Source organism: Atheta coriaria, unplaced genomic scaffold (genome assembly GCF_025399875.1).
Source record: "Atheta coriaria isolate IRGN ID8LTWV9N9 unplaced genomic scaffold, Caltech_Dcor_3.1 hic_scaffold_1_pilon, whole genome shotgun sequence".
In the NCBI taxonomy this organism is placed as follows: Eukaryota; Metazoa; Arthropoda; class Insecta; order Coleoptera; family Staphylinidae; genus Dalotia; species Dalotia coriaria.
Window position 1 is genome coordinate 1,499,201 of NW_027045443.1, and position 24,898 is coordinate 1,524,098.

At 38.1% G+C, this 24,898-nt stretch overlaps 2 protein-coding genes and 1 long non-coding RNA gene across 4 annotated transcripts; all 3 read right to left on the reverse strand.

The window, feature by feature from the left end:
- Positions 1 to 1,253: 1,253 nt before the first annotated feature.
- On the reverse strand, positions 1,254 to 7,252 carry LOC135789515 (uncharacterized). Its single transcript, XR_010547589.1, has 3 exons — positions 7,037 to 7,252; positions 5,623 to 5,660; positions 1,254 to 4,663 (listed from the first exon to the last, which is right to left on the reverse strand). It is a non-coding gene; the product is annotated as an uncharacterized lncRNA (long non-coding RNA).
- A 788-nt stretch (positions 7,253 to 8,040) lies between these two features.
- LOC135802715 (transmembrane protein 114) lies at positions 8,041 to 19,813 on the reverse strand. 2 transcript variants are annotated; one of them, XM_065316831.1, is made up of 7 exons: positions 19,268 to 19,813; positions 15,934 to 16,063; positions 11,343 to 11,453; positions 10,373 to 10,510; positions 9,392 to 9,489; positions 8,807 to 8,972; positions 8,041 to 8,522 (listed from the first exon to the last, which is right to left on the reverse strand). In XM_065316831.1, the coding sequence occupies exons 1-7, from the start codon at positions 19,391 to 19,393 to the stop codon at positions 8,413 to 8,415; spliced, it is 879 nt and encodes a 292-aa protein (XP_065172903.1). In that variant the 5' UTR covers positions 19,394 to 19,813; the 3' UTR covers positions 8,041 to 8,412. The 2 variants fall into 2 exon arrangements, with proteins under 2 accessions (XP_065172903.1, XP_065172712.1); XM_065316640.1 differs by lacking the exon at positions 8,807 to 8,972 and adding an exon at positions 9,033 to 9,198 and having other exon boundaries at positions 19,268 to 19,809.
- Positions 19,814 to 20,016: 203 nt separating this feature from the next.
- On the reverse strand, positions 20,017 to 24,823 carry LOC135800881 (uncharacterized). Its single transcript, XM_065314573.1, has 6 exons — positions 23,739 to 24,823; positions 23,375 to 23,524; positions 23,048 to 23,235; positions 21,960 to 22,983; positions 21,628 to 21,904; positions 20,017 to 21,572 (listed from the first exon to the last, which is right to left on the reverse strand). The coding sequence occupies exons 1-6, from the start codon at positions 24,165 to 24,167 to the stop codon at positions 20,410 to 20,412; spliced, it is 3,231 nt and encodes a 1,076-aa protein (XP_065170645.1). The 5' UTR covers positions 24,168 to 24,823; the 3' UTR covers positions 20,017 to 20,409.
- Positions 24,824 to 24,898: the final 75 nt, after the last annotated feature.

Here is a 24,898-nt window from a genome sequence, read left to right on the forward strand (position 1 = left end):
CCAATTAGATTGATTGTTCAATCGTTAATTCGTTGGGATAAATCACGTGTTTTGCTCGTGTGGAATGGTTGCCAGGGCAAAGGTAATACAATAGAGTAGTAATATCAGTTCTTCATTGTGCGATTTAGAACTTCATGGATGGATCAACACAGAAGTATGTAACATCAGGTAAAAAATTTCCTTAGATAAACCTTGTTTTAAATTTTACAGATATATTTGCATTGATAATACATGTATATGGTTCAGTAAATAAAGGATCATTTAATCTTAATTTCTCATTCATATTTAACCCTTGCGTTCACTTGTCGTTTTCAGTTTTAGTTGTAGTTGCAGGCATATAAGGCATCTTAGGTGTGTGGAGCGTACACAGCACAACTGTTGCTTATGTTGTGTTGTTGTTTTTAAAAAGTTGAATAAAGTAGAAATATAAATAGAAGAATCAAATATAAATAATAAAAATACTCGGTGGTCGAATGGAGACGTGCACCTGCTGGCATGCCAGCAGACACGGATCGAATCTCGGGTATGGAAGGCATTTTTCTCAAATATAAAAATATCAGGTGAAATTTGGGTTGCATATATGAATTGTAACGAAATATAAGAGAAATTGAAATACATGTGGAGGCAATGAGAGAAGTAAGAAGGTAAATGGAGAACGGGAGGAGAACAGAGAAATGGAAATAGAAGAATGAGAGTAGTAGAGATTAGGAGAAAGTGGAAGGAAGAGAACAGAGAGTGGAGTATAGAGAAGAGGGAGGAGATAGAAGAAAGAGAACAGGGGAGAGAATCAGATTTTTCAATTTTTTGGGCACGTGTCGTTATAAGACAGTCACAGGTCGATCTCCCAGAGCGCCTCCGGCGCTCTGGTCGATCACCTACTGCTTCGATCCGTCCATCGCTCCCGGCCCATCCTACAGCTACGATGTCTCTGCGCTTCATCCCCGAAATACTCAGACATATCAACAATTTTTATGGTGGGGGATCATCCCCAGAGAGAGGGAACTCCTTATAAGGACATCCTTTTAAGGACTTGTAAAAATATTTCTAATTTTTAAGTCGCCTCAAGAGAGGGGACACTTAAAAATAATCTTACAAGTTCTGACCTGTAGCTGAAATGAAAGATGGAGTACACAACTCATACTAGATACCTTAACAATTTTTATAGTGGGGATCATTCCCTGAGAGAAGGAACTCTCTTAGAGACCTGTACCTGAAATGATAGAAGGGGTACATTCAAAGAATAAGACATAATATTTCTTAACATTTCTTTATTAATAAATACAATGTAAAATAATAAAAGTTTAGATTTTACAAGTCAACAAAATTCATGCCGACATATTCAAACAGGACTTGCGACCTGCATCATCGCGCACATACAGGCAAGCACCAAATTAAAAACACTAACACATGGGCAGTAGAAAATAACTATTTATCACGGAAAACTAATGTACAGGGTGTTACCAAACGAAAAATTCATACTTCCAAAGGAAACTTGCAACAATAAACTTAACACATTTTTTGCAGATTGGAAAGGGATATTCAGGGTGTTACAAAAAGATAATCTACAGTTCAAGAAAGAAAACAGTTGAAAACAAAAAAATGGTCAAGTATTGATGTGAAATTAATAAAAACAAATATATAGGGTGTTATCAAAATAAAATGACAATATTTAAAAAGAAATGGTTTGGTCAAGCAAAAGATATCAGAAAATTTAAGTAGTTACCTGTTTCTCCCGGGATGGCTTAAAAATAAAGAACGAGAAAGTAACAATGAAGAAGGTGACAATTAAATGCAACACTATTATAAATATTATTGCAATATTGAGATTATATATTCGACGCAATATCTAGACAAAGTGCCGGCCGACGGCACGCACACGCGGAAGGAAATATTAAAATCGCGTATCATATACATTTTACGGACAGTAACTAATTGTCAACCTACTAGACGTATCAATAGCGATCCACGCGATAAAAAAGTTGTTTATACACAAACCCCGATAAACGGGCTGAGATGGAATTGCAACATGATGTGTAAATATAATTCTGCACTCTTCTGCATGCATTCACAAATGTCCCTATAACTCACGTTACGGAATTATCTCGCAACAAATTCAAATACAGGGTGATAAAGAATTAAATTCTGCACCTGGGAAAATTATTCCGAAGTTATTGTGATAACGCGTTCGCGTGTTATACTAAAAAAACAACAATTCCTAGCGCAACGAGTTCTAGTGCGTATACACACAACTTTCAATATAACTCGAGTTTCGGAGTTTTCTTGCAATAAATTTCAATACAAAGAGATACAGAATTAAATTCTGCATCTGAAAAAATTATTCCGAACTTATTGTGACACCCCGTTCGCGTGTTATATCAGAAAACTATAACTCCTAGCGCAACGAGTACTAACTAGTGCGTATACACACAACTTTCAATATTACTCGCGTTACGGATTTTTCTCGCAATAAATTGCAATACAGGGAAATACAGAATTAAATTCTGCATCTTGAAAAATTATTCCGAACTTATTGTGACACCGCGATCGCGTGTTATGCTGAAAAAACTACAATTCCTAGCGCAACGAGTACTCCGTAGCACACACACACACACACAACTTTCAATATAACTCGCGTTACGGATACTTTTTGCAATAAATTTCGATTCAGGGAGATACAAAATTAAATTCTGCATCTGGAAAAATAATTTCGAACTTATTGTGACATCGCGTTCGCGTGTTATGTTAAAACAACTACAAATTAGCAAATTTAGCCCATTTTCTAGGTGATGGAAAATGGAAACAAATATACAGGGTGTTACAAAAAGAAAATTCAAAGTCAAATTCTAATAACAGTCAAAGCAAAATTTTCAGGGATGTGAAGAAAAACAATTATACAAGGTGTCACAAATTGAAAATTCAACCATCAAACGTACGAACGTTTGTAGCGCGAGCTGGTTCAAGACGACAAAAAAGTTGTTTATATACAAAGTTTGTATTACAAACCACGAAAAGCAGGTAGAAATGAACACCAAACAAATCTCAAACGCATTTAATATTTAGAACTATTGCCTACGGTATTAAAAGAGCGCAAACGGTTCAGTAATAACCAATAGTGATAATAAACAATGTCTAAAAGAAGTGAAAATTACGCGTGAGATTTCCGGGACCGGGCACTCTCATATAAAATAGTATAAATCAGAGGTAACAGAAAATTATTACAACTTGTATTGTCTACGAGCCAAACAGAAAGGTATCATGAGGCCAGCAGTGTAACTATAAGACGACAGAGTTAGTAAAATTGACCGAGAAAATTTAAAATGGAAATTTAATTATTACAAATAATTACATGAATAAAACTTGAAAAATCTTTAAAATTCCCAAATTTACCGTAGTCTCTCACACACCAAAAGGAATTCTTCAAATCTCTATAAAATCATCATTTTTATTCGAGGATTTTCGATAATGAATATCTTTTAAACTAAAACCGGTAGTGCGTTAAAAGCCATAAAAGCGACCAGTAAATTAAAGAATATGAAAGATTAGAAAACTCTCTATAAGGCTTAAATTAAAAATAATATAATTCTGTGGGGAAAAGGTCCAAAATCGTGACTAAAAAGTGAAAGTTTTACCGCTACCCTCATACGGTGCCCTGAACACAAGTCACTTCCTCCGCTACCTTTGTACGGTGCCCTGAATACGAGTCACTTCTACCGCTACCCTCATATGGTGCCCTGAACACCACGAGTCACTTCTACCACTGCCCTCTTTTAAACTAAAAGCGCAGGCGATCAAATTATGTGCAAGATAGGAAAATTCTCTATCAGGTAAAAATTAAAAATAATTATATTCCGTAGGGTATATGCGATCAAAACTAAATTGAAATATACTGCATGCGATATGAGCAGATGGCAACGCGACACAAAAAATGTTGTTTATACACAAACGTTGATAAATTAGAAATTTTTGGTTGATGCTAGTCTCATCTATGAATAATACAGTAAATAAAAACATACAAAATTTCAAAATTGTCCTAAAAATGAAAATGAAAAAGTCTCAGAGAGATGAAACAAGAATTGTCCTAAGCAAATTTTTGTTTATGAATTATTCTCGACCTCTCCTATTTTCACAATTTGAATATTTTATTTTATAAAGTTTATGAAGATGCCCTCTGGGCGAAACATGTTAAACTCAACAAAAAAAAAAAAAAAAAAAAAACCTGTAAATCCAAAAAATCACGTTGTAATTTTAATCAATAAATATTTTTATATTTATAAAAAATAACATGGATTACGTATTCACCAAAGAAAGTAATAAATTTTATAAAGAATTCTCCGAAGATTTAGAATCTTCAATCCAAAATAGTTGGAATTGAAGAAACAGAGACAAAAGGGGATAGGGATGGTTAGGACATGATTCCGCGGAATTGCATCTTCAAGTACAACTCTTGCGCTTTTGTAAGCTAAGGAAAAACTAAACAATTAATTTTGGGATGTATCTGCCGGGTACGCGACTATCTTATGTATTTGCAAGACGCGGTGGAACGCGATAAATCAAAACAATGTAAATACAAACTAATGGAGGACGCAGAAATTAAAACGAAATATATGATTGAATTATAAACTTACCAATGCAGAAGTCATGGAACTCCAAGGCACGGCCACTACTGTAAATAACAGAAGAAAACATAAGTTAAAACAAAAATATTTCAAACGATTCAGTAATATTATAATCACACAGCGGAGAAAATCAAACAATCTGTGCTGAGACACAATAAAAAGCAATAATCACTAAGAACACCGAAAGTAATACGAGTTACCGAATTAAATCCGAAGAAAGGAGAATTGCGACGACCGCGTGCGAACCATCCGTCGGATACGGCGAAACTAATTTTATTCCTGCAGCGTGAGCAAACGACACACGCGGCGCCATCACACGGTCGCGTATATAGTAAAAAACTATACACGAATATCGTACGCGAATCACCTGACAATAAGAGATAAGAACAAACCGGTCGAATTCGAGTGCGACGTGAGATCGCAAGGCGGTTTAGACACTACCACATACAAACATTGGGCATGTATGTTCGTCAATGAAATATAAATGTTTGTTTACCTTTTCTTAAGCGGTCAAATCGCATCAAGCACCAAGCACCCCCAATTTTTTTTTAAGAATTAAAATTTCATCTCTCAGATTTCCGTTTTAACTATCCTATCTTATAGAGAATAGTCCGTAGATTAAGACGCTGGGATCAGATCCTATTTATCTCTTTTAGTTTGCGAGATATTCGCGATTGAATAAAATGGACAAAAATTGAAAAATGTCACTTTTTAGCACTTTTAGTCTCGTTTTTCGACCTTTTACTGTTGGAAATATAATCATTTTATATTTTTATCTGATAGAGAATTTTCCAATCTTCCATAATCAGCAATCCGTTGGTTGCTATCGCTTTTATTAGAGAATAGTCCGTAGAATAGTCTCTGCTATTTGTTCCTATTTATCTCTTTTAGTTTACGCGATATTCGCAATTGTAAAAAAAAATCATGGTATATCGAGGTAGAAGTGCTCCAAACTAATGGAGGACGCAGAAATTAAAACGAAAAATATAATAAATTATAAACTTACCAATGCAGAACTCCTGGGACTCCAAGGCACGGCTAATACTGTAGGTAAATAAACAAAGAAAAAATAAGTTAAAACAAAAACATTTAAAACAATTTAGTAATATTATAATCACACAGCGGAGATAAACAAACAATATGTGCTGTTTAGTTAGAAGTATCGAGTACTTACAAGAGCACGATGGGTCATCCTTATGATGAATATCAAATCAACATGGGGGCGATACACTTAACCGGCATTTATGGAAAATAAACGCGCAAACAGTAAATAACATTACTATAGTCGATTGATGATCGAATATAATGCGAATTTGGTGAGTAGATGCCCGGACAAACAATACTAGTCGCGTAAAATATTGGATCAACCAGATACCGGCACGAAACTGGCTGCAACCTGTGCAAGCAACGACGCGACAGTTTATGATAAGAAAGCAATAGATGCGCATAGCCAGTGCGTCGATGACACGCGACCTTATGCGCGAATGCTTTGGCACGTTACCTGCGATCAAAACTAAACTAAGAAGCGCCAACATGCGGCGTGAGGGGATCGCATGCGTTGCATTCTCGCGGCCAATGCGATAAGAAAGTGTAGGTAAGTTGTGTTCAAAACAAACACAATTCTCGTGTCGAATGCTCGCGCTTGCTGATAACTATGAAAATAAACAATACATGTCTATTTTACACTTTTTGTTAATGCTAGTGCCATCTATAAATAGTGCTAATAGTAGTCCCGGAATTTGGATTTAAGAAATATCAAAAATTTAAAATCCGAACTATGTAATTCAGATTACGTATACTAAAAGATTGCCCGATTTTACACAAATTATTTTAGCGATATTTAATTCGATAGAACAAGACCGATTAAAGCTTAAAAGGAACGTTTCGCAGGTTCTTAATCTACCGACAATTCTCTATAAAAGGAGCTAGTTAAATTCGAAATCTAAGAGAAGAAAAAAAAATCATCCGCATGCGGTTCCCTAAATACTACCGCTACCCTGTTACGGTACACCGAATGAGACTCAACTATACAATTGCGATTAATTGCAATTTTAATAAATAAACAAAAAAATCAACGTTCTTGTCATATTCAAGTCAATAAACTTTTATAGTGCATATCTTTTAAACTAACAGCGATAGCGACCAACAGATTGAAAAATATGAAAGATTGAAAATTTCTCTATAAGATAAAAATGAAAAATAATTCTATTCTGTGGGGTCAAAGGTCCAAAAATATAACTAAGTGCTAAAATGTGCAATGTTCTGATTTTTGTCAAAAGATAAGAAATAACAATACAACCGCTTCGGTTGAAGTGACAACACATGCCATGCAATTTTAAGCAAATTTATGTATATAACAATCTATAAAACACTACGAAAATATGATCAATGTGGTTGAGAATATTATTTAATTTACTTACTGGTTAGTACTGTAAAATTTCCATCGTAAACGGCATCCGTCGGCAGCCCGATCACAAACAAATACTTGCATATTTGCATTCCGCGAACATCTTATAAGCGATAAATCATTAGCGAGACACAATAAAAAACAATAATCACTATGAACACCGAATGTAATACGAGTTACCGAATTAAATCCGAAGAAAGGAGAATTGCGACGACTGCGTGCGAACCATCCGTCGGATACGGCGAAACTAATTTTATTCCTGCAGCGTGAGCAAACGATACACGCGGCGCCATCACACGGTCGCGTATACAGTACAAATCTATACACGAATATCGTACGCGAATCACCTGACAATAAAAGATAAGAACAAACCGGTCGAATTGTAGCCCGACGTGAGATCGTAAAACTACACACAAATATTGGGCGTGTATTTGCGTCAATAAAATGAAAATTATTGTTTACCTTTTCTTACCTTGAAGTTGCATCAAAACAATTAACAATTAAATCTTAAATTGGCTAAAATAAAGTTGGAATATAATTGATCAGTTTGAATTCGTTTAGTCGTCCTTAAAATTGCAATCGTACACATATATTATATATATTTATATAGATATTATATATGGTGTTACACATACCGCTATTTAACCGTTAATTGTTTTCTGCCTTCTTTAATTTGAAACAAATGAAACGGTGAGCAGACAAAAGGGATTACCCGTCACATGTCATCCGGATTTGATGATCAGCGGTTCATATGCAACTAGATTTTTTTAAATATAGGTTCCGGAGTGGTATGTTTTGCTAAAATTGATTCGTGAATTAATTGTCGGCTGTGTTGATAGTTTATAGTAGGCAACGGGCCCCCCTCCGCGCAGTCACCGAATTGCATTAGAACACCATCAATTCATTGCTGCTGAGGCATTTTCCTCCTGCAGTGGTCGTGCAACCCTTTTGAAATAACCATGCGAGAGTGTGGATGACTACATATGAAATAAATAAACACATAAATAAAAAGACATATCGTTATCATAAAATATATTTTTCGCGTCTTACATATAAAATACACTAGGTTTGTTAAGTTTCGATAAAAGTTTACCTGAATGCTTGTTCGCTTATCGTCTTAAATTAATCATGGATCGTATTGTTTCTATTTGCACATTACAATAGTATTATAATATATTCGCTTAACTTATTAAAATAATGGTCATAATTGTATAAAAATTTAATTGAATTCGCTGCCTAATAACAACCAGTGGACAAAACCACCAATTTCTCAAATTTCACCAAAAATTGTTTGCTTTCTTTTTTTCCTTTCTGTAAAAACTCAGTCAAGTTCATCGCAATTGAGCTTCGTTCGCGTTCGTTGTTTCTATCATCGGATCATTATTGTGTTCAATAGTTGTAAGGTCCATAAGCTGATCCGGTAGTGTAGTATGGTCCAGCAAACTGCTGATGTGCCATTGGATAACCAGCGTAGGCATACTGCTGCTTTTGTGGGTACACTAAAAATCAAATGTTTATTAGAATTGGTCGGCATTGGGTCCATGGCGGGTTAGTAATAAGAACGATGAAGGACATGCGACATGCAGGGCATGCAAACACTAAAAGCCTAAAGCATTAAACAATCTTCTATAAGCAAGTTACAAGCATAGCCACAAATAAATTGATTAAGTTGTGATGAGAATTTGATGAGTATGTACAATAATGGAAGCAGCAGTTTTTGATGCATCGAGTGAGTGATCAGATAATTAAAAGTGGAGTACAAGCGTTTGTCATATAGCGTTACCGGGCATAAGGTACTGCATATTGATAGCCTCCTCGCGTTCTCGCTCGCCTCGCAGACAGATTGCGGCTCCCGAAAAGAGGATAGCAGCGACTAGAGACCATGCGACACCGACCCACGCCAGCATGTAGCTCCAATCGTAATTGATGCGTGTGTTAACGCGCAACACCTACGGATTAGTATCGAAAACATCTGTGTTAGTCTTAACTTGTTAAGACGGCGCATGTACCTGGCATTATGTATTGCATATTGTTCAACTGCTCCTGTCGCTTTTCGCTGTTCAAACAGCATGAGCCAAACAGGAACAGGAAGAACGAAAAGCATGAGGCGAACACGCCCAGCCAGCCGAGGATGAAGCTCCAGTCGTACGATATCTCCGTATTGTCCTGCAGTATCTGTATTGTGCACAAATATATTGATTCTTAATATTGCTTAATAATAACAACGGCTTCTATCTCAATTGGAAGACAATTCCTATACGACACATAAGCACAAAGTTTGATTTGCTACGCCATGTAATAATGTTGCAATATTTGGATCCGGAATGAAATCTGAAATGACAATTGCATGCAAAAAAAAATTACTTACATTGCTCCACTGTTGATAGAATTCCTCTCCGACCACTTTCTCCTTTTCAAAATATTCCACCCCATGCCACAAACCCATCGCACCAGCGCTCAGTAAACCTAAAATAAATCATAAAAAGAACATTAGTTTCCCATTGCAGACAAATGGAAATACACATATAAAAGCCACTGCTCAAGATATGTGGAGTGGCTAATTTACTAGCTAAATTTTAAAAAAATGCTTCATTGAGATTGATATTTACTTTCGATTAGGCATACTAAAAGATGACCATCCGCTTGCCTACCTCTACTCCTTGTAGGCCACAACTACCTGTAGAATGTAGATGTACTAAAATGTTGTGGTTGTGGTAGAAAACTAAGGTGAACGAACTGACAATTGCCGCGTGTCGGTGTGCCACATACAAGAATTGCGTGAACCGACAAAAAGAGGTACGATGTTATTGGATTCAGTACCTGAGACGCGTTGAAAGTCGAGCCCCTACCTGGCAAACACGACCAACACAACAATTCCCTCCGCAAACAAGAGCGCATCATAGGCGGCGATGGCGTCTGTGCACATGGTGGGTTCGTCATACTATCTGTATTTTACTCAACAATTCGTGTAGAAAGTTCTACGCGCGTCTTATTCACCGTCCCGTCCGTAACTTTTGTTTGATGGTTGAAGGTCCGCTGCATAAAGAAGCATTCTGCATTGGAGCTCAATATAATTATATTGGAAAACTTTCAGAAATCATTGGCTTGCGTTGCTCTTGCAGTCGTTTAGTTTGTAAAGTAGCATACGCCCAATGATTTCACTAGCGGTGGTCAGAACGTTCACCAAAGATTGCCACGACCTCATTTTGGATGGATTTTTCGCTTGATGTTCGATCAGTTGACATATTTTACGCGATTTAAATTTAATTGTAATTGTTAAACTTTTAATGATTCATTTATACGGAACAATAGAATGACGAGTTTGCACTTCTTGTGTCTTTATACTTACAAGCTAAAAGCATTAATATCGCAGTGGCTGTGATGTTTCCAGGCGATCGTCGCCAGCAACCTGCCACACCAGTGCAGAATGCGGAAAATATTGACAGGAATGCAATCACGAAGAGGGCAATCATCGAACGACTCATATCTAAAATTAAATTAAATTCATCATAAAACTAGTTAAACTTTAATTTAAATCAAGCTAAAAACAGTAATGTCTTCAAATATTAATTAAAAACAGTAATTTGTAAATTTAATTTGTTGTCATTATTATTCGGCATTAACGCACAAACTAAAAATCCACATGCCTCTGTTCCTGAATTATTGTAATAACTGTATTATAGAATGAAATGATTATATATTCTTCAAAAATTTTTGTGCATGGTGTAAAGTTACTCCTATTCGCTTTGCGTTTGTGCTGCACCTCTTTGCAAGAATTTTATCTCAAACTTTCGAAGTCCAACTTTCAACAAGCACAAAAAGTTTATTTTGTTTCTTTCCCTGCCCTAAAATTAATTTAAAATCTTAAGACTCGAAATAATAGAAGAAATTGCCGGAATTTGCTTATTATTCCCAAAATTTCTTATTAGCCCCATTTAACCTGGTTCTATAATACAGATCAAATGAATACCAACTGAAAATTAAACGTTTTTTTAATGACATTGAAAGGTATGTAATTCACGTGGCAGCATATGCTTCATTGAAGCGTATCGACTTGACTCGCAATTGCACTACTTTCTTAATCACCTATTAAAAGATAAAATACAGAATACTATCGATTATCATAATCGACAATAGCCTCTATATATGTTCTACATAAATAATAAAAACCAGTAACAATAAATATGTGTACAAATAGGTACAATTTTAGGAAGTTTGTGATACGTTACGCTAATGACAGTAATAATAAATGACACTAGCACTAAATGATTTATTTATATAAGGTATAATTTTGTAAATCATTATAAAGTTGCACTTACGCAATTTCGTCCACGCGTCGTCGGTGAAATCCCTGGTGTCGTTGTCTTCGTCGGATATGTAGTAATTGATGTTATTGCAATGCGTTTCCACTGGACTTAAATAGGTTTTCACTGAAAGCGAAAAAAAATTCTTAAACCATTTTATCGACTAAGAGTTTCGTTGATTAGACTGAATAATTGACCAGAATTTGATTATATAAAACGTACTACCAGTAGGGAAAGTACATATTTATATTTACAAATAAAATAAGTATGTTTATTTTCTTTTAAAATTATAAATAGATAAAAAAGATAATCCTAGCGAATAATAAAATGATGGCCTTTCGCTAAAATCACATGAAATGGCACGTATGCATCCAAAACTTACATAATATGTATTATATCATATATGCTTGATTATTTCCGTCGCAATGGTTATAACCAAAATTTGCTTAATTGTGAAAATAATTGAGCAAATAACAAAGAACACCTGCTGTTCTTTGCATTTTAACCAAATTCCTGTCATTTTCAAGTTTAGAATATGAAATGATGATGCGCAAATAAATATTTTTTAATTATATTATATTATAAACGTTATAAATGTGACCCGTTGCGTAGGAATGTGTAGTAATACAAAATTTAATGTAAATTCATTCATTCACGATGTCGTCTACCAAATACGACGGTATTAGTGAACCCAATGTACAAACAATGCCATTGCGTGACTGCGCCAAACTGCAAATTGAGTTGTTGAGGATGTACGACAAAGTTCCACTCGCATAACTTGAACTACAAGGAAATAGTTAATTGGTGCCGTAGCCATACAAAGAAATCGAGTGCTTGATTAAAATTTCCACTATCACTTGTTATGTTATTGTCGTCTGCATGACTTCGTTTCTAACACCAACGATTCAAACGTGTCGACTGTAACCAAACAGTTTCAAGCCATGACGCTTTGAACTCATTATCAAACACAAAAGGAGTTCCTATGTTTCTTGGTATGCATTTATGCAGCTTCGCTTGAAACAAATATTGAAATGTTTGAAACTGAAATGTGAAATGCGAGAAACTCAAAGGTGGCATTGAAAAGTTTATGTAGGGCGTTTATAGTTAATGTGAGACACACGTTGGTAAAGAACTGAAGATGTTCGTAGCTTCCGCATAATCGAGCTCACAGTCGTGAGAAATCAGACGAAGAGAGCTACAACGTCCAGTAATTTAAGCCAAAAAAGAGGGTCAGCTGCGGAATGAAAGATAATAAGCTGTAAACTTGTATAAAGCCTTATTTTGGCATTCTACAGGTTGTCTCAAAGGTCGTAAAGTATGTGCCGGCGACTTAAAATATTCAAGGTCAAAGGTTTTTAATGCCATCTGCATTTATTATGAAAATTATATTGGACAACATTGATGCCGAACATCTTATATATTCGTTTTATATACTCAACCATTTTGAGATAGAGGGTGGAGAGCACGTCGCTCTTTGCGGTATAAGGCAAGTTCAACCCTAAATGCCGGAAAATAAAACGCTGTATGAAGGCATTTTAATCACATTTAAACCACATCGACATAAAATTTTCTACAAAACAGTTCGAAAACAAAATGTTGAAACTATTGCTTTCTATTTTGCAACACAGAGTATCTAGATGAAAGTCAAATCACCTTTCTAAGTGCTTATATTATCACACATGCTAATCAATTTTCCACGTTATTAATCCCAAATTAATAATATTTACACATTGGATTCGCAAATTGACGTTAATTGCGACTTGAAGATTCAAGTGCTGAGATACAGTGGATGTACTCTTATTGTTTGTTATGAAATCATTCAAGGCTACAAATAGCAAGTGTTGTAATGCGTGGACCATGCAGTTTTTGAAATGCAAATCAACAAACAGTGAGTAAGCTGGTATTTATAGTAACGGTATGCCAAGGTGTGAATTATGAATTTCACTAACCGTCTATCCGATCGACAATTCGGTCAGACCGATCTTTGTTGTCATATTTCGTGACATAATTACTTATAAAAGCATGATATAAAATAATATATGAAATTTTAAATTAATTTGATTTAGGGTAAACCTTATTCGTTATTAAGACGCTGTGACTCATCAAATTTATTGGCAAGTACTCCTTGCTACTTCGTACGTTATGGCATAAGAGCAGGAAAGCTGAACATCCCCTTCCCCCTCTTTTACTTCTTGTTGTGACTAATCATCGTAGCGCGCATCACATAACAGCGACCTACCCGCACCACTTTTTGCGGGTCACCCGCAGGTATAAAAGGGTAGCGCGCAGCGACCACGATGCTCAGTCGTGCCTGAGTCTTCCACCTGTCCAGTCGCAGGTCTATAGGGTCTCCTCTCCTCTCTTAGGCTTATGCGTAATGCGGTCCTGGTGGTTTAAATAGATCGAGCGGATCTCAAGTGATATTATTATTGTACAGATATCTTCAGACGTAATTATATACGCAGAAGAAGGTCGCGCAAATCGTAGTCCAGAAGCAAAAGTGTTTACAAATTGTGATATTCGCTATTAAAACGATGGTTATTATCCTGCTTCTGAACTACCTTAATTTATATTCTAAACAGCGTGCGTATTTTTTTCTTTAATATTGAAAACCTAATGTACAACCATTCGGTAATTACATGGATAATTATCTAACTAGAGTCATGTTTGATTTCGATGTGATGGTAACTTGTAATTTGGATGTAATCTAAAGCGCTCATGCCAATCCGTCTTTGTTCTTGTTCAAGCAGGTTGTATCGGTGTAAATCTCGATTTGTGTTTATTGGTACATATTACTTTAACAATCATAATCGGTTAAATTATAATTTTAAATTCGACACGTTAGGAAACCTTGTATAGTGATTGGATCGAAAAAGTTTCCGTTCAGTATGAATAGCCTTTGACACCGCGCCTCAAAACAAAGCTAATTGTATTCCAAAATGGTCAACAACATCTGCTTCCCAGCACTTCTTTTTTCAGGTTTGCCTACTTCAAGTTCAGCTAGACAGCACACGCCAGAAGGAAATTTAAATTAAAAATGTGACATTCAATTTTAGTCATATTCTTTGTTAACCATAATAATTATAAAAGAGCCAAAGTTTTCACAAGCTTCTCAGACTGAATATAAAAGAAGTATTACGATAAAGCTAAAAAAAAACAGGTATGATATAAAACATAATATGTAACATTTGGATTTATGAAATATTGCGGGAGTATCCAAAAAGTGTTTTAACATACGCAATTATGAGACTATAGCACAAAGTACGACATAAGTTGCAGAGGTATGAATTAAACTACCTACACATTCCCAACATCTCCCTACTTTTATCAAAAGTAATAAAACTAGTAAGTATCTAAAGAATGCATTCAAAGCTGCGTTACAGCAAGAACTACCGAAGACTTGAATCTGTGCGTTAACAACAAGAAACAGCAAGAAGCTTTCGTTCGATTGATTACACCGTAGTGCATAATGACCAAAAAATTTCGTGATGAGCAAAAACTATAACCAGATATGCAAATATTCATATTTCGATTTTGTTGTAGGCCAGTAATTAGAATTTAAAAAATAGAGGCCGGAAGGTTCGAATTGTTGTGTGCCACGTCAGGTATTCGAGTGGTTTGCCAGCGACGGGAATCATTGACACACCCAAATACCAACACAACTGCTTATTCATTCATTCCTGCATTTGCAACTACGCAATGGCGACAGCCAATGAATGCTGTATGAACCTCTGCGCCAACTTGTAATTATTTACTTATTTAAATTCCAGACTTTGTTTATTGTTACACAATTTCGTTTTGCTACTTTCAGAAACTAATGATCACCAAAACATTATGAGCATGCATTACTTTTAATTAATTGACTTTTGACTATTGATGAATAATATTTGGATGAACGTAGACATCATGTTCTTGTTTTTGAGTTAAGCTCAAATACTTTACTTCACATTGCATAATTAATAATTAATTTCACTTGAACACAATGAAACGAAATTGAAACCTTAATAAACCTCTGGAAAAATCTGTTTTTATTTCCTTATGAGTGAGTTTCCAGCAAATGCAAGAATGTGAATGGGCATACGTTGTTTTTATCTCTTTCAATTGCCAGGTAAAGATACCAGGTAAGTACCTTTTTCCGAAGTAAGTATAAACCACACCTTTAAATATTTAACATTTGACCACGCCGATACTAATTTCATGTGGTGTGTAATAACGATAAAACCTTATCATTCGGTCCTTTCAGAATAACCTTGAACACTTGTTTTTCTCGAAGTTCCATGAATGGTCTGGGGCAACAACCATAAAATAAAATATCGTGCCAAAACCGAGTTGTCCGTTATATGTGTAAAAGAATACGTTCTGGCAATTAAATTTCATTCATTCCATTGCATTCTGACTAAGGCATTGAGAATTTTGCAACGCGGCACTTGCGTGCGACTTGATTTAGATTCTAGTTTGGGATTTTATAATACCAACGTATTCACTTGTTTCTATTTTATTGCATTTGATTTATGGCTGGTCGTGTTTCAATATAATAGACATATTTACTTGTTTCGCCGAACCGAATAAAGTGTGAAATAAAATTTGAATAAACTTTTACAATTACCTGTTGGTGGGCGTTCCTTCGGGTAGCATATTCGAAATAATCCCTTAGTCCTCGTGAAGTAATAATACTTCGAGTTCACGCTCTCCAGCAGGGCTTGGCTCTGCGCATCAGAGTGTTTGCTCAAATAATTCTGCAATATAAAATAAAAAATAACATTTTAGTTGAAATTAGATTGAAATTGAAATTAGACTAAAACAAAACAACAGTAAACACGTTGAACGCGTAACGGATGGACTCCATTTTCAAAATAACCTGTAGGCCCTAAGCGAATTCTCCCCGCCACATCAATACCAGCATGCAGTATAGCATAAAGTTGCAATTCAGTTCAGTTACAATTTAAGTAATATTGCATGTTATAGGCATGTAAATATATTATATCCTTAAGAACAGTTTATGGAATATGCATGTAGCGCTACATTACTGTTACGAAAAACCTGCTCAATGTCAGAAGTCCAGCCGCTCGTTTGCGTGCATATTTTAAATACCCAGCGTTAAATGCAAGATTCGAAAACGGTTTCAAGATGTCAAGGGCGATTGTTCGTGTTCTTCGCACGTTTGACCCCATCACTTTTTAAAGCAGACGTACAACAATGGAAGCTGCTGCAACAACAGCGATGATGATCGTTCATGAAAAGCAGCAATCAAAAGTGACAGAAATGTTGAAAATCATTCCAGATTTCAACTTTCCCAACTTTTCGAGGCTGACATTCTCAATGCTTTTTATATTAGTTCAATAGTTCAATACAATGTATTGTGAATTTCATTCATTATGATCAATTAATGTATTTTAATTTGCATTATTAGTGAGTTTAAACTAAAATAAACTTAAAAACTTCATTTCATTTTCGACGTAGTTACAATTTATGTTACTACATCTCAGTGAACACCATTTACTCACAGCTTAAACAGATATCTGCCAAAATTAAACTTTGAGGAATGCGTGAATGAAATATACCTATATATAATTACATTATTCGCAAAATCTGTAGCTAATTTGCGGATAAGACTACATTTACAGAAAAAATTCGTTGCCCAGTCCGTCGTCGAAAATAATTATACCCTGTCGGGCGTAAAGAAGTTTCACTTTAAAACTCCAAACGACTTCGACCTGTATCAATGCAATGCTTGAAAACGGAAGTTAATGGCATGTGAGACAAGAAAAATGTTCCGCGTCACCAAAATGACCCACACTTTGCTTCATTGTGCCGTGATCGAATTCATGCGTTTGGTATGTGTAACATTTTGTAGCAGAGAATTTACGGCAAGTGGCACCTGTTTAAGCCAAGGGAAGCAAGCGAGCATTGTACCCTCACATTTTTGTATAATTTCGTGAGAAGAGGCAGCAACCGCCACATTAGCATTATTCGTACGGTTTAACAATAACTGCATGTGAAAGCAGCGCTGTTAAGAAACTCGTAGCTATTGCTATAAAATGTTTACTGATATAAATTACACTTATTATGTTTTGTCGTACCGGCTAACCCGATTTTCGATTTCTGTCATCGCTCTAATTGAGAAGAAATTTTATAATAATTTTGAAACTTGCTACTAAGTATATGTCCTATTATAGAGTTAAATTGCAATATGGCAACTGCTAAGCTGCGTGCGTGTATATACAATACATATATTTGTGCGTGCGTGCGTGTGTTGCATTCACATTAATCACGACCGTTAGATGCCAAGTTAGTTTGCTACGTATCTAGACATTTTAGCGCTGTTCTTCCGGCCTTCTGACCCGAATCGCACGCGGCAATATATTTCTTTCAAATTTAGCACGCGCCTTAATTCCTGGTCAGTTTTGAACCTAAGTACGAAAAATTCTAGATTGATAAACGCGCCATGTTCAACCCAAGTAGAATTCAATTGCTTTCTTTCAACTTGAAGGCATGATAATTCTTAATAATTCAATCCCAACAAAAACGTCCACCTCCCATCATAGACGAACGATCCGCGTTCGTCTGCCGGCTTTCTTTTCTGAGCTGACACACAAATAATTAACATAGTTTCCGATTCGAACTTGGCGCGTTTTCACTTCCAATTCAACCGCAAGTCCAAAACACATACATCGAATTCTTGCATCTACATCCAACGATGCAAAGATCAACTTTATATATTAAATACGGATTAATTACAGAGAGCAGTGGTATGAATATGTATTATTACGAGTTTCATATTGATTGTCAATTGCTCAACCTTCAATGACAAAAATGAGGAACCTCGTGCTGTGCGCACCGCCGTAACAGGTAGGTATTTATCGTCTTTGCATATCCAGCGTTAGAAATTCGCGCTGCATCGGCGCAGTGTAAACTATTTAGAAAGTTGTCCGCATGTCGCGACTTAACGCATTTTGAAACAGACCGTCCTGGGTAAAAAACACTACCAACTACAAACAACGAACTATGCACAATCTACACTATATATCGAAAGAAATAACAAGCAAACAAAAACATAACTTGGAGTCGTGAATTGTTAATTAAGTTTTTTTTTATTTGAGTCAATTGAAATTCAGTTCCATGATTGCTAACGGACTGCATATTACCGCGGCGTAATTAATAGCAGTTAGCACATTACATTGGAATGCAATTACCTGCCGATGGCTTCTCCCTCCCGCATTGACACATTCTGTTTGGCTTTACAACGAAACAGTTTGAAAACATAATTCACATTGGTTTTGAATTAAATTTTAAAAAAAGGCCAAGTTATATTTTTTCAAAGAAGAGGATGATGCCAAGGATGCCTGCACGCGATTGCACATCAAATACGCGAGACGAAGGAGACGGCAAAAGCTAGCGGGACAGTCAAGGCTTCTCGCATATTTTCGCTTTGCAACGCGTAATTATTAATTTCCTTCAACTGATGAATAATACATTGAAACAGTGACGTAGTAACGTAGACAAGTAAAAATAATTCTATGGATGACACCACCGAATGGTACCCGTGCTATCTACGCCACTGCATTTTAAATGCTTAGTAGGTTTTCTCCGCATAACACCTATTAGGTCATTAAAAATCGTGCGTCCTAGGCCGCCATTTACGGCAACTTCGATTTGTGCTTGAAATGACGTCGCTGTTAAAAGATGTGTAAAATGCAAGGAGAAGCCAAAGAACAGCTATTCGACTCATTAATATGCCGCGGTCGGGCATGAGCATTGAGCATGAAGCGCGTGTGGACATGGGCGATGGCCGCGTCAGACTTAAGCAAAGTTGAAATCAACTGAAGACACAGCTCGGTGAGCCAGAAGCCGAGAATTGCTGTAACTGTTGCTGGTATTTGCTTTGCAGTCACTGAGCAACTCTCCTTCTGGCTTTCGGCTTTGGAACTTTGTGTGTTTACCTGAATATTAGTCCTTTTCACTTCAATGTAGAGCCAGTTGTCGGTGGCAAATGCGATGGTGAGCAGCGCAACCGCAATGATGGACGTGATGGTCGCCAAGCTGAGCGTGACCGCCGAACAAGGCATCTTCGCTGCTGAGATGTAAATTCGAAACTCGGATCAAACTCTCCTCTATTCTACTGCGATTCCACTCTATAGCGTGCGCGTACACCACACAGGTTGATAAACAGGCGGTGTGATATGTAGTACACTTCAACAGCAGCAACTTTGTAAGCGCAGCACGTTCTTAGATCCGTCCCGATTTACCGGAGTTGCTGCACTTTCAGTCGGGCGCGTTATCAAATGGGTACTAACATTGGTTTTACTAACTATTGCTGCATACTTCGATTGAACAATCAAACTATACTAGAAGGTGCGCAGAACAGAGGCAGGTTTTTGCGAAACGCGGTACAGACGCGTCGAGTTCTGCCGGACCGCGAGACTATGGCTGACTAACTCCGGGCAAAGAATTTACTCCGGACTCCGGAGGCCATCGAAGAACCTGTCTACCTCTCGCTACCTCCACTTTTCTTCGTACCGCTCGGCGAGCCCGACCGTTCGTTCGTCCTTCCCCGCTCCTCGCTCGACACGACGTCTAGTCCGGTTTTATTAATTTCCCATTTATTGCTACTGCGGTGACGGTTATGCGCATCTCCGCATCATCGCATCACCATCGCGTGCATGCATGTATTCATTTAAAACCATCGGCATTATAAGATATATTTGCTTTATTAATCAACATCGGTATCATTTCCAACAATATTTTTAATTTATCACCGTTTTCGAGTATTTGCGAGAGAGAGTTAAGATAACCTTGGTTGCATTGTGACGTAAAATTTTAAATATATATGTGCTTGCAAACAAGTGCATGCTCACTCGTATAAACGATCACTATGCGCGGATTTCTCCGAATTGACTTGGCAGGCCGGCATTGTCCCTGAGGTCAATCAACAAATATATTGCAATGTTTTTGATTCGGGCGCGACGTAAAATATCACCATCACAGGAAACAAGATCAATGCGAAATTGCGGACATGCGAGTGCATTTCTTGAGCATGCATGAAAATTGCAAGTTATATTATTATCGTTAGCTACACAAAGACCTAACTCGCTGCGTGATTCCGCAGCACCTCCTTGAACCTGTCGAGACATGCGCGCAAACTAAGCTTGAGACCCTTGCTGACCGGCAGCAGAGGAAACTCGGGCTCCTTTTCGTGTACGCCGTCAATCCAAGCTCCCAGGCGTTGAATCATCTTGTGGCCGTGCTCGCGAAAATGCTTGTAAATCTCCGACCGGAATATCTCGTGCGGACTTTCCAACATGTCGGTCATGGACAGCACGAGACGCAACAGCACCAGTTCGTTGTATGTGCGAGAGTTTTCGTAGCCCTGCTGCGAGTTACACTGCTTCTCATAGCCGGCCTCGTTGTAGTACGGCTCAGCGACAAGAATGAGCCCCTGAATGCTGACAATGAGCTGTAAAAGAGTGCTTTTTGGGCCCCATACCTCTGTGCCGCGACCCATCCACGTGCCTAGCAATGAAACGCACACGCGTCCATTGGGATACAGGTTGGGGTTAAGGCGTTCTGTGTTATAGCTGATGTAACAACATTGGGGCGGGGACCGCGGATACTCCGGGCTCAATTGCAGGTCAAAAATAAACAAACCGTCCTCATAAGGAGTATTGTTGGGACCGCGAATCATTACGGAGTAGAGGTCTGTGCGGTTGGCAAACGCGTAAACCCACACGCCGGGCGGTAAAGACTCCCTTAATAGCATTGCTTCGTTCATTACAGCGCGATAGAAACATTGGTTGGCTACGGGTTGGATCTCCGTGCGGTAGAAGCGATGACTGTGCGGCGCTTCTTCAAGAACTTCGAACAAGTTGCTCATGTTTTCAGCACCTTTCACAACACACGGCTTGGTTGGTGCCAGGATTATTTCCAGAGCTGATGACTCGAGACTTTGCGATGTCTCGAACATCGCCTCCACATTGCAATCCGCCGGCTTGGGTGTCGTGAAACTAATACTCGTGAATGAATCGTCCGATGTAGGGGGTGCGCTTCGGATGGGCGTCGACGTGGCGGGTGTTGCAATCTCCGAGGACTTGGTGAATACGGAAAAGACCTGACTGCCGCCCATACGGCTGATCATTTCGGCAAGGGACAGATCCATACGACACTTAAGCATTGACAGCAGTTCGATACACAGACTTGTATTCGATTGGACATTTGTACCTTCGTCCGTTGTTGTGGGGGTCGAAGGTTCTACAATAGGATATTATTGATGATAAACAGGAATAGAAAATATAACAATATTTACCTTCATTGAGCTCGTTTGATTCGTTTACACAATCCTTTTGCAGATGGCACTCGAGTTTTAGCACCTTGTTGAGATTGTCCATCTCGGCAGCCTTCAGTTCATCAAGATTGTTTATATGGCACTTACTATGTATCGCGATGCCAGCTTCCTTTGCCTTCTCCTTAATTTTATAAAGCAGAGCTTGGTAGTGCCTGCTTCTAATGCTAAAAAAGTGTGTGTCAAGAAGCTTATCCAAATAAGTGGAGTTCTCGTAAACAGTGAGCAAATTTTTTAAAACCTAAAAGAAAATATCATTACCATCAGGACTGTATGACAATTACCCAATATCCTACCGATATATTTTCATCTGCACTATATTCCCGAGTTAACATGGCATCCCGAAGATACGTAATCCGCCCGCGCATTAACTCTAGCCGTGATACCAGCACGTGCCACGTTGGCTCCGTTAAAGTACAACCAGGACTAATATCAAAGCTCTCCGTCTCCCACGACATTTGCAAACTATTGTCCAACTCAAGAGAATCCTCGCTGTCCGTATCATGGGACATGTTCTCAGGCAACATACCGATGTGCGTTGGCCAGCAGTCTTCCTCCGTGCCATCCATCCACTTCACTTTCACGAACCCGTCCGGAAACGAATCAATCACAGTCCCTAGGTTGCCTGTACACGCTTTCATGCGATACACTATGCTGCTCGGCCGGAATACAAATGTCGGATGCCGTTTGATGTCATATACGCTGTGCTCTTCCTGATGGGAGAATATTGGCGTGTCCTCACAGGGGCTGTATATGAACCACTTGACTTGTGCAGTGCGTTCAAGGCACTCTACATTTTGTACGACTCCGTACATATCTCGGGTTTCAAAGGCACGAATCACCCACTCACCGGGAAAAAATTCGTGATCGTCCAGCGAGATGGAGTAGTACAGCTGGGTGGTGGGAACATCCGGTTCCATCGTACCGTCCTGCCAGATAATGGTGGCGTACGCTTCGGTGCACATAGCCTGTACCTCAACGGGATGGCCCAACGTCATTTTTTTCGGTTTCCGTTTCGGGGGCGACTCTTCGTCTTCTTCATCGGTGGTCCAATCGGTGTCCTCCTCATCTTTGGTGCTATTACGTAGAAACCGGATGTGACGCCAAGCGCGTACACCCTGAGTTCCATAAACAAATAAGTTGATTCGAAATTTCTCTTTCTTACACTTTTTCTGAATGACATTGTCTGGACGGTACTTGGCGGATTGCTTTGCAAACCAATTGCTTTTTACCAGGACGGTGTCTTCCGACGTGATTGTCACGCAGCGCGGATCGTTGAACGCTGGCACTGTCTCGTCCAGAGTTTGTAATACTTTTATACTGTAACAAACACAACAAACTAATTCACTACTATCCGAAAACTATGGGGAAACCCGAGACTTACTGCGAAAAGTCTTCTTCGGGTACGTCGTACAAGAAGCTGTTTTGGCCGCGAATAGGATGGACATGTATAGTTACCACGATAGGAGTAATCTTCTGCACCATGAAGAGATGACGCTTATGAGCAGCCAGCTTTATTGTCTTGGTTTTCTTTATCCATCTGGCGTATTTCAAATGCGCTGGTACTATGCTCTGTCAAAAAGAAAAATTGATAAAAACTGCCTTATTCCGCATTTTGGAGCAGAAGCAGCCTTATCCAAAACCAATTGATATCAACTTTAAAACAATACAAAGCAAAATACACGGAAAGTACGACGATAACCAAGCATACCTTAATATTGCCTACACTGAAGTCTTCTAGGTACATGCCGGAGTCCGAAGCAAAAATACGAGTTCGACTACTAGGCGCCATTGGATCTTCCGGCACAATCTCAATTACCGAACCATCACGACTGGTCAGTCTTACAACGTATTCACAGTTCTGAAAAATATGCATCTTGTGTAGTTTTCAGGAAGTTTTCATAACATACGAATATGTTAACAATCTCAAAAGAAAAAAAAACGAAAATATTTTCATAATTAAAAAAATATGGAGGAAAAGTTTAGAGGACCATCAAGATTTGAAAAATAGCAGTGCTTGACTTGAAGTTAAATAAAACTGGGCATGTTCAGGTTTAAAATGAATCAATTCTTACATATACACGTCCAATGCGCAATCCAACGCAAACAGGTGCGCCAACCTGAAGGGGATGCAGGTACATTAAGCGCGTGTGGGCAACATTCTCGACCACGGAATTGCAACCCACAATTTTTACCACCGAACGCCGCTTGATACTGCGGCAGTAACCACGTTGCGTCTCCTTTCCGTTCTCCAGGCGGCGCACAATGTCACCATCCAAGACATTCCGGCTAAGCAGCTTCACACGATTCTGCTTTATCACCTGCTCCCGCCCGACGGTACCTCTTAGCCAGTGCACTTCCATTTGGCCTTTGAGCAGCCCTTGGGAATCGTCAGAGTCCGAGGACTCGTATGTGTCCATCACAACGCCAAACGTGATAATTCCACGCTTGTCGAACCGGTAGACGATGTCATGGCTGTAGAACTCCTTCACACATTCCGTCATCCTTGTGTAGGCACCCCAGCGAAGCGAGCGAATTTCTTGGACCCTTCACACCGATCATGCACGCGGTACGCTCTCTGTGTACACTGGACCACGCCGGAAACGAATTTAATTAAATGCGCAGGATCTGCCCGCAGCGTGACTTCACGATGCGCGCAGGAAGCAAAACCGCTTCACGAACCTGATGCCGCGCGAACTTTTCAAGCTGCCATCGTGTTGATATTAAAAAACGAAAAATTTCGACGTTTACAAAAGGGGATAATATGTAAAAACTAACACCACTACGCATCAATTCGATGCATTAATTTGACATTGAATAGAAAATTAAAAACCGCTGCTATTCAACGGCTTTTTATCGATTGGCACCGGCAATGTGACAGCGCGCGCCACTATTGATTTGAATTTTCCGTTGCCCAGAAAACTGTTTTTAGCGCGCCCTGGTGGCTTGAACCCTCAGGTACAAATGAATGCGTATTTTTAATTACGGATCTGTAATTACAATTAAATAAGATATTCATAGCGTCGATTACAAAGTAGAAAATTCATTTGTTTCATATTTTTTGGTATATCTTCCTAATAAATAATGAATCTCAAACAGTAATCTAGACATTGTTAAATAAGACAAATTATGGTTTTGTTTAACTGGATTTTCCTTGGAATTTCTTTCAAAATATTTACCGTCTAATATAATGTTTTCTCATCAAACAGAAAATAAGGATTTGCTCTTTAAATTT

Excerpts from the sequence above, each read along its gene's own strand:
- LOC135800881 (XM_065314573.1), bottom strand. The coding sequence starts at position 24,167 with ATGACGGAATGTGTGAAGGAGTTCTACAGCCATGACATCGTCTACCGG. Across the intron at positions 23,525-23,738 it reads TGCGCATTGGACGTGTATAT|AACTGTGAATACGTTGTAAG; the intron begins GTAAGAATTGAT and ends CATATTTTTCAG. Across the intron at positions 22,984-23,047 it reads CCCGAAGAAGACTTTTCGCA|TATAAAAGTATTACAAACTC; the intron begins GTAAGTCTCGGG and ends TGTTTGTTACAG.
- LOC135802715 (XM_065316831.1), bottom strand. The coding sequence starts at position 19,393 with ATGCCTTGTTCGGCGGTCACGCTCAGCTTGGCGACCATCACGTCCATC. Across the intron at positions 11,454-15,933 it reads GAAGGAACGCCCACCAACAG|TGAAAACCTATTTAAGTCCA; the intron begins GTAATTGTAAAA and ends TTTCGCTTTCAG. Across the intron at positions 8,523-8,806 it reads TATGCAGTACCTTATGCCCG|TGTACCCACAAAAGCAGCAG; the intron begins GTAACGCTATAT and ends TTTGATTTTTAG.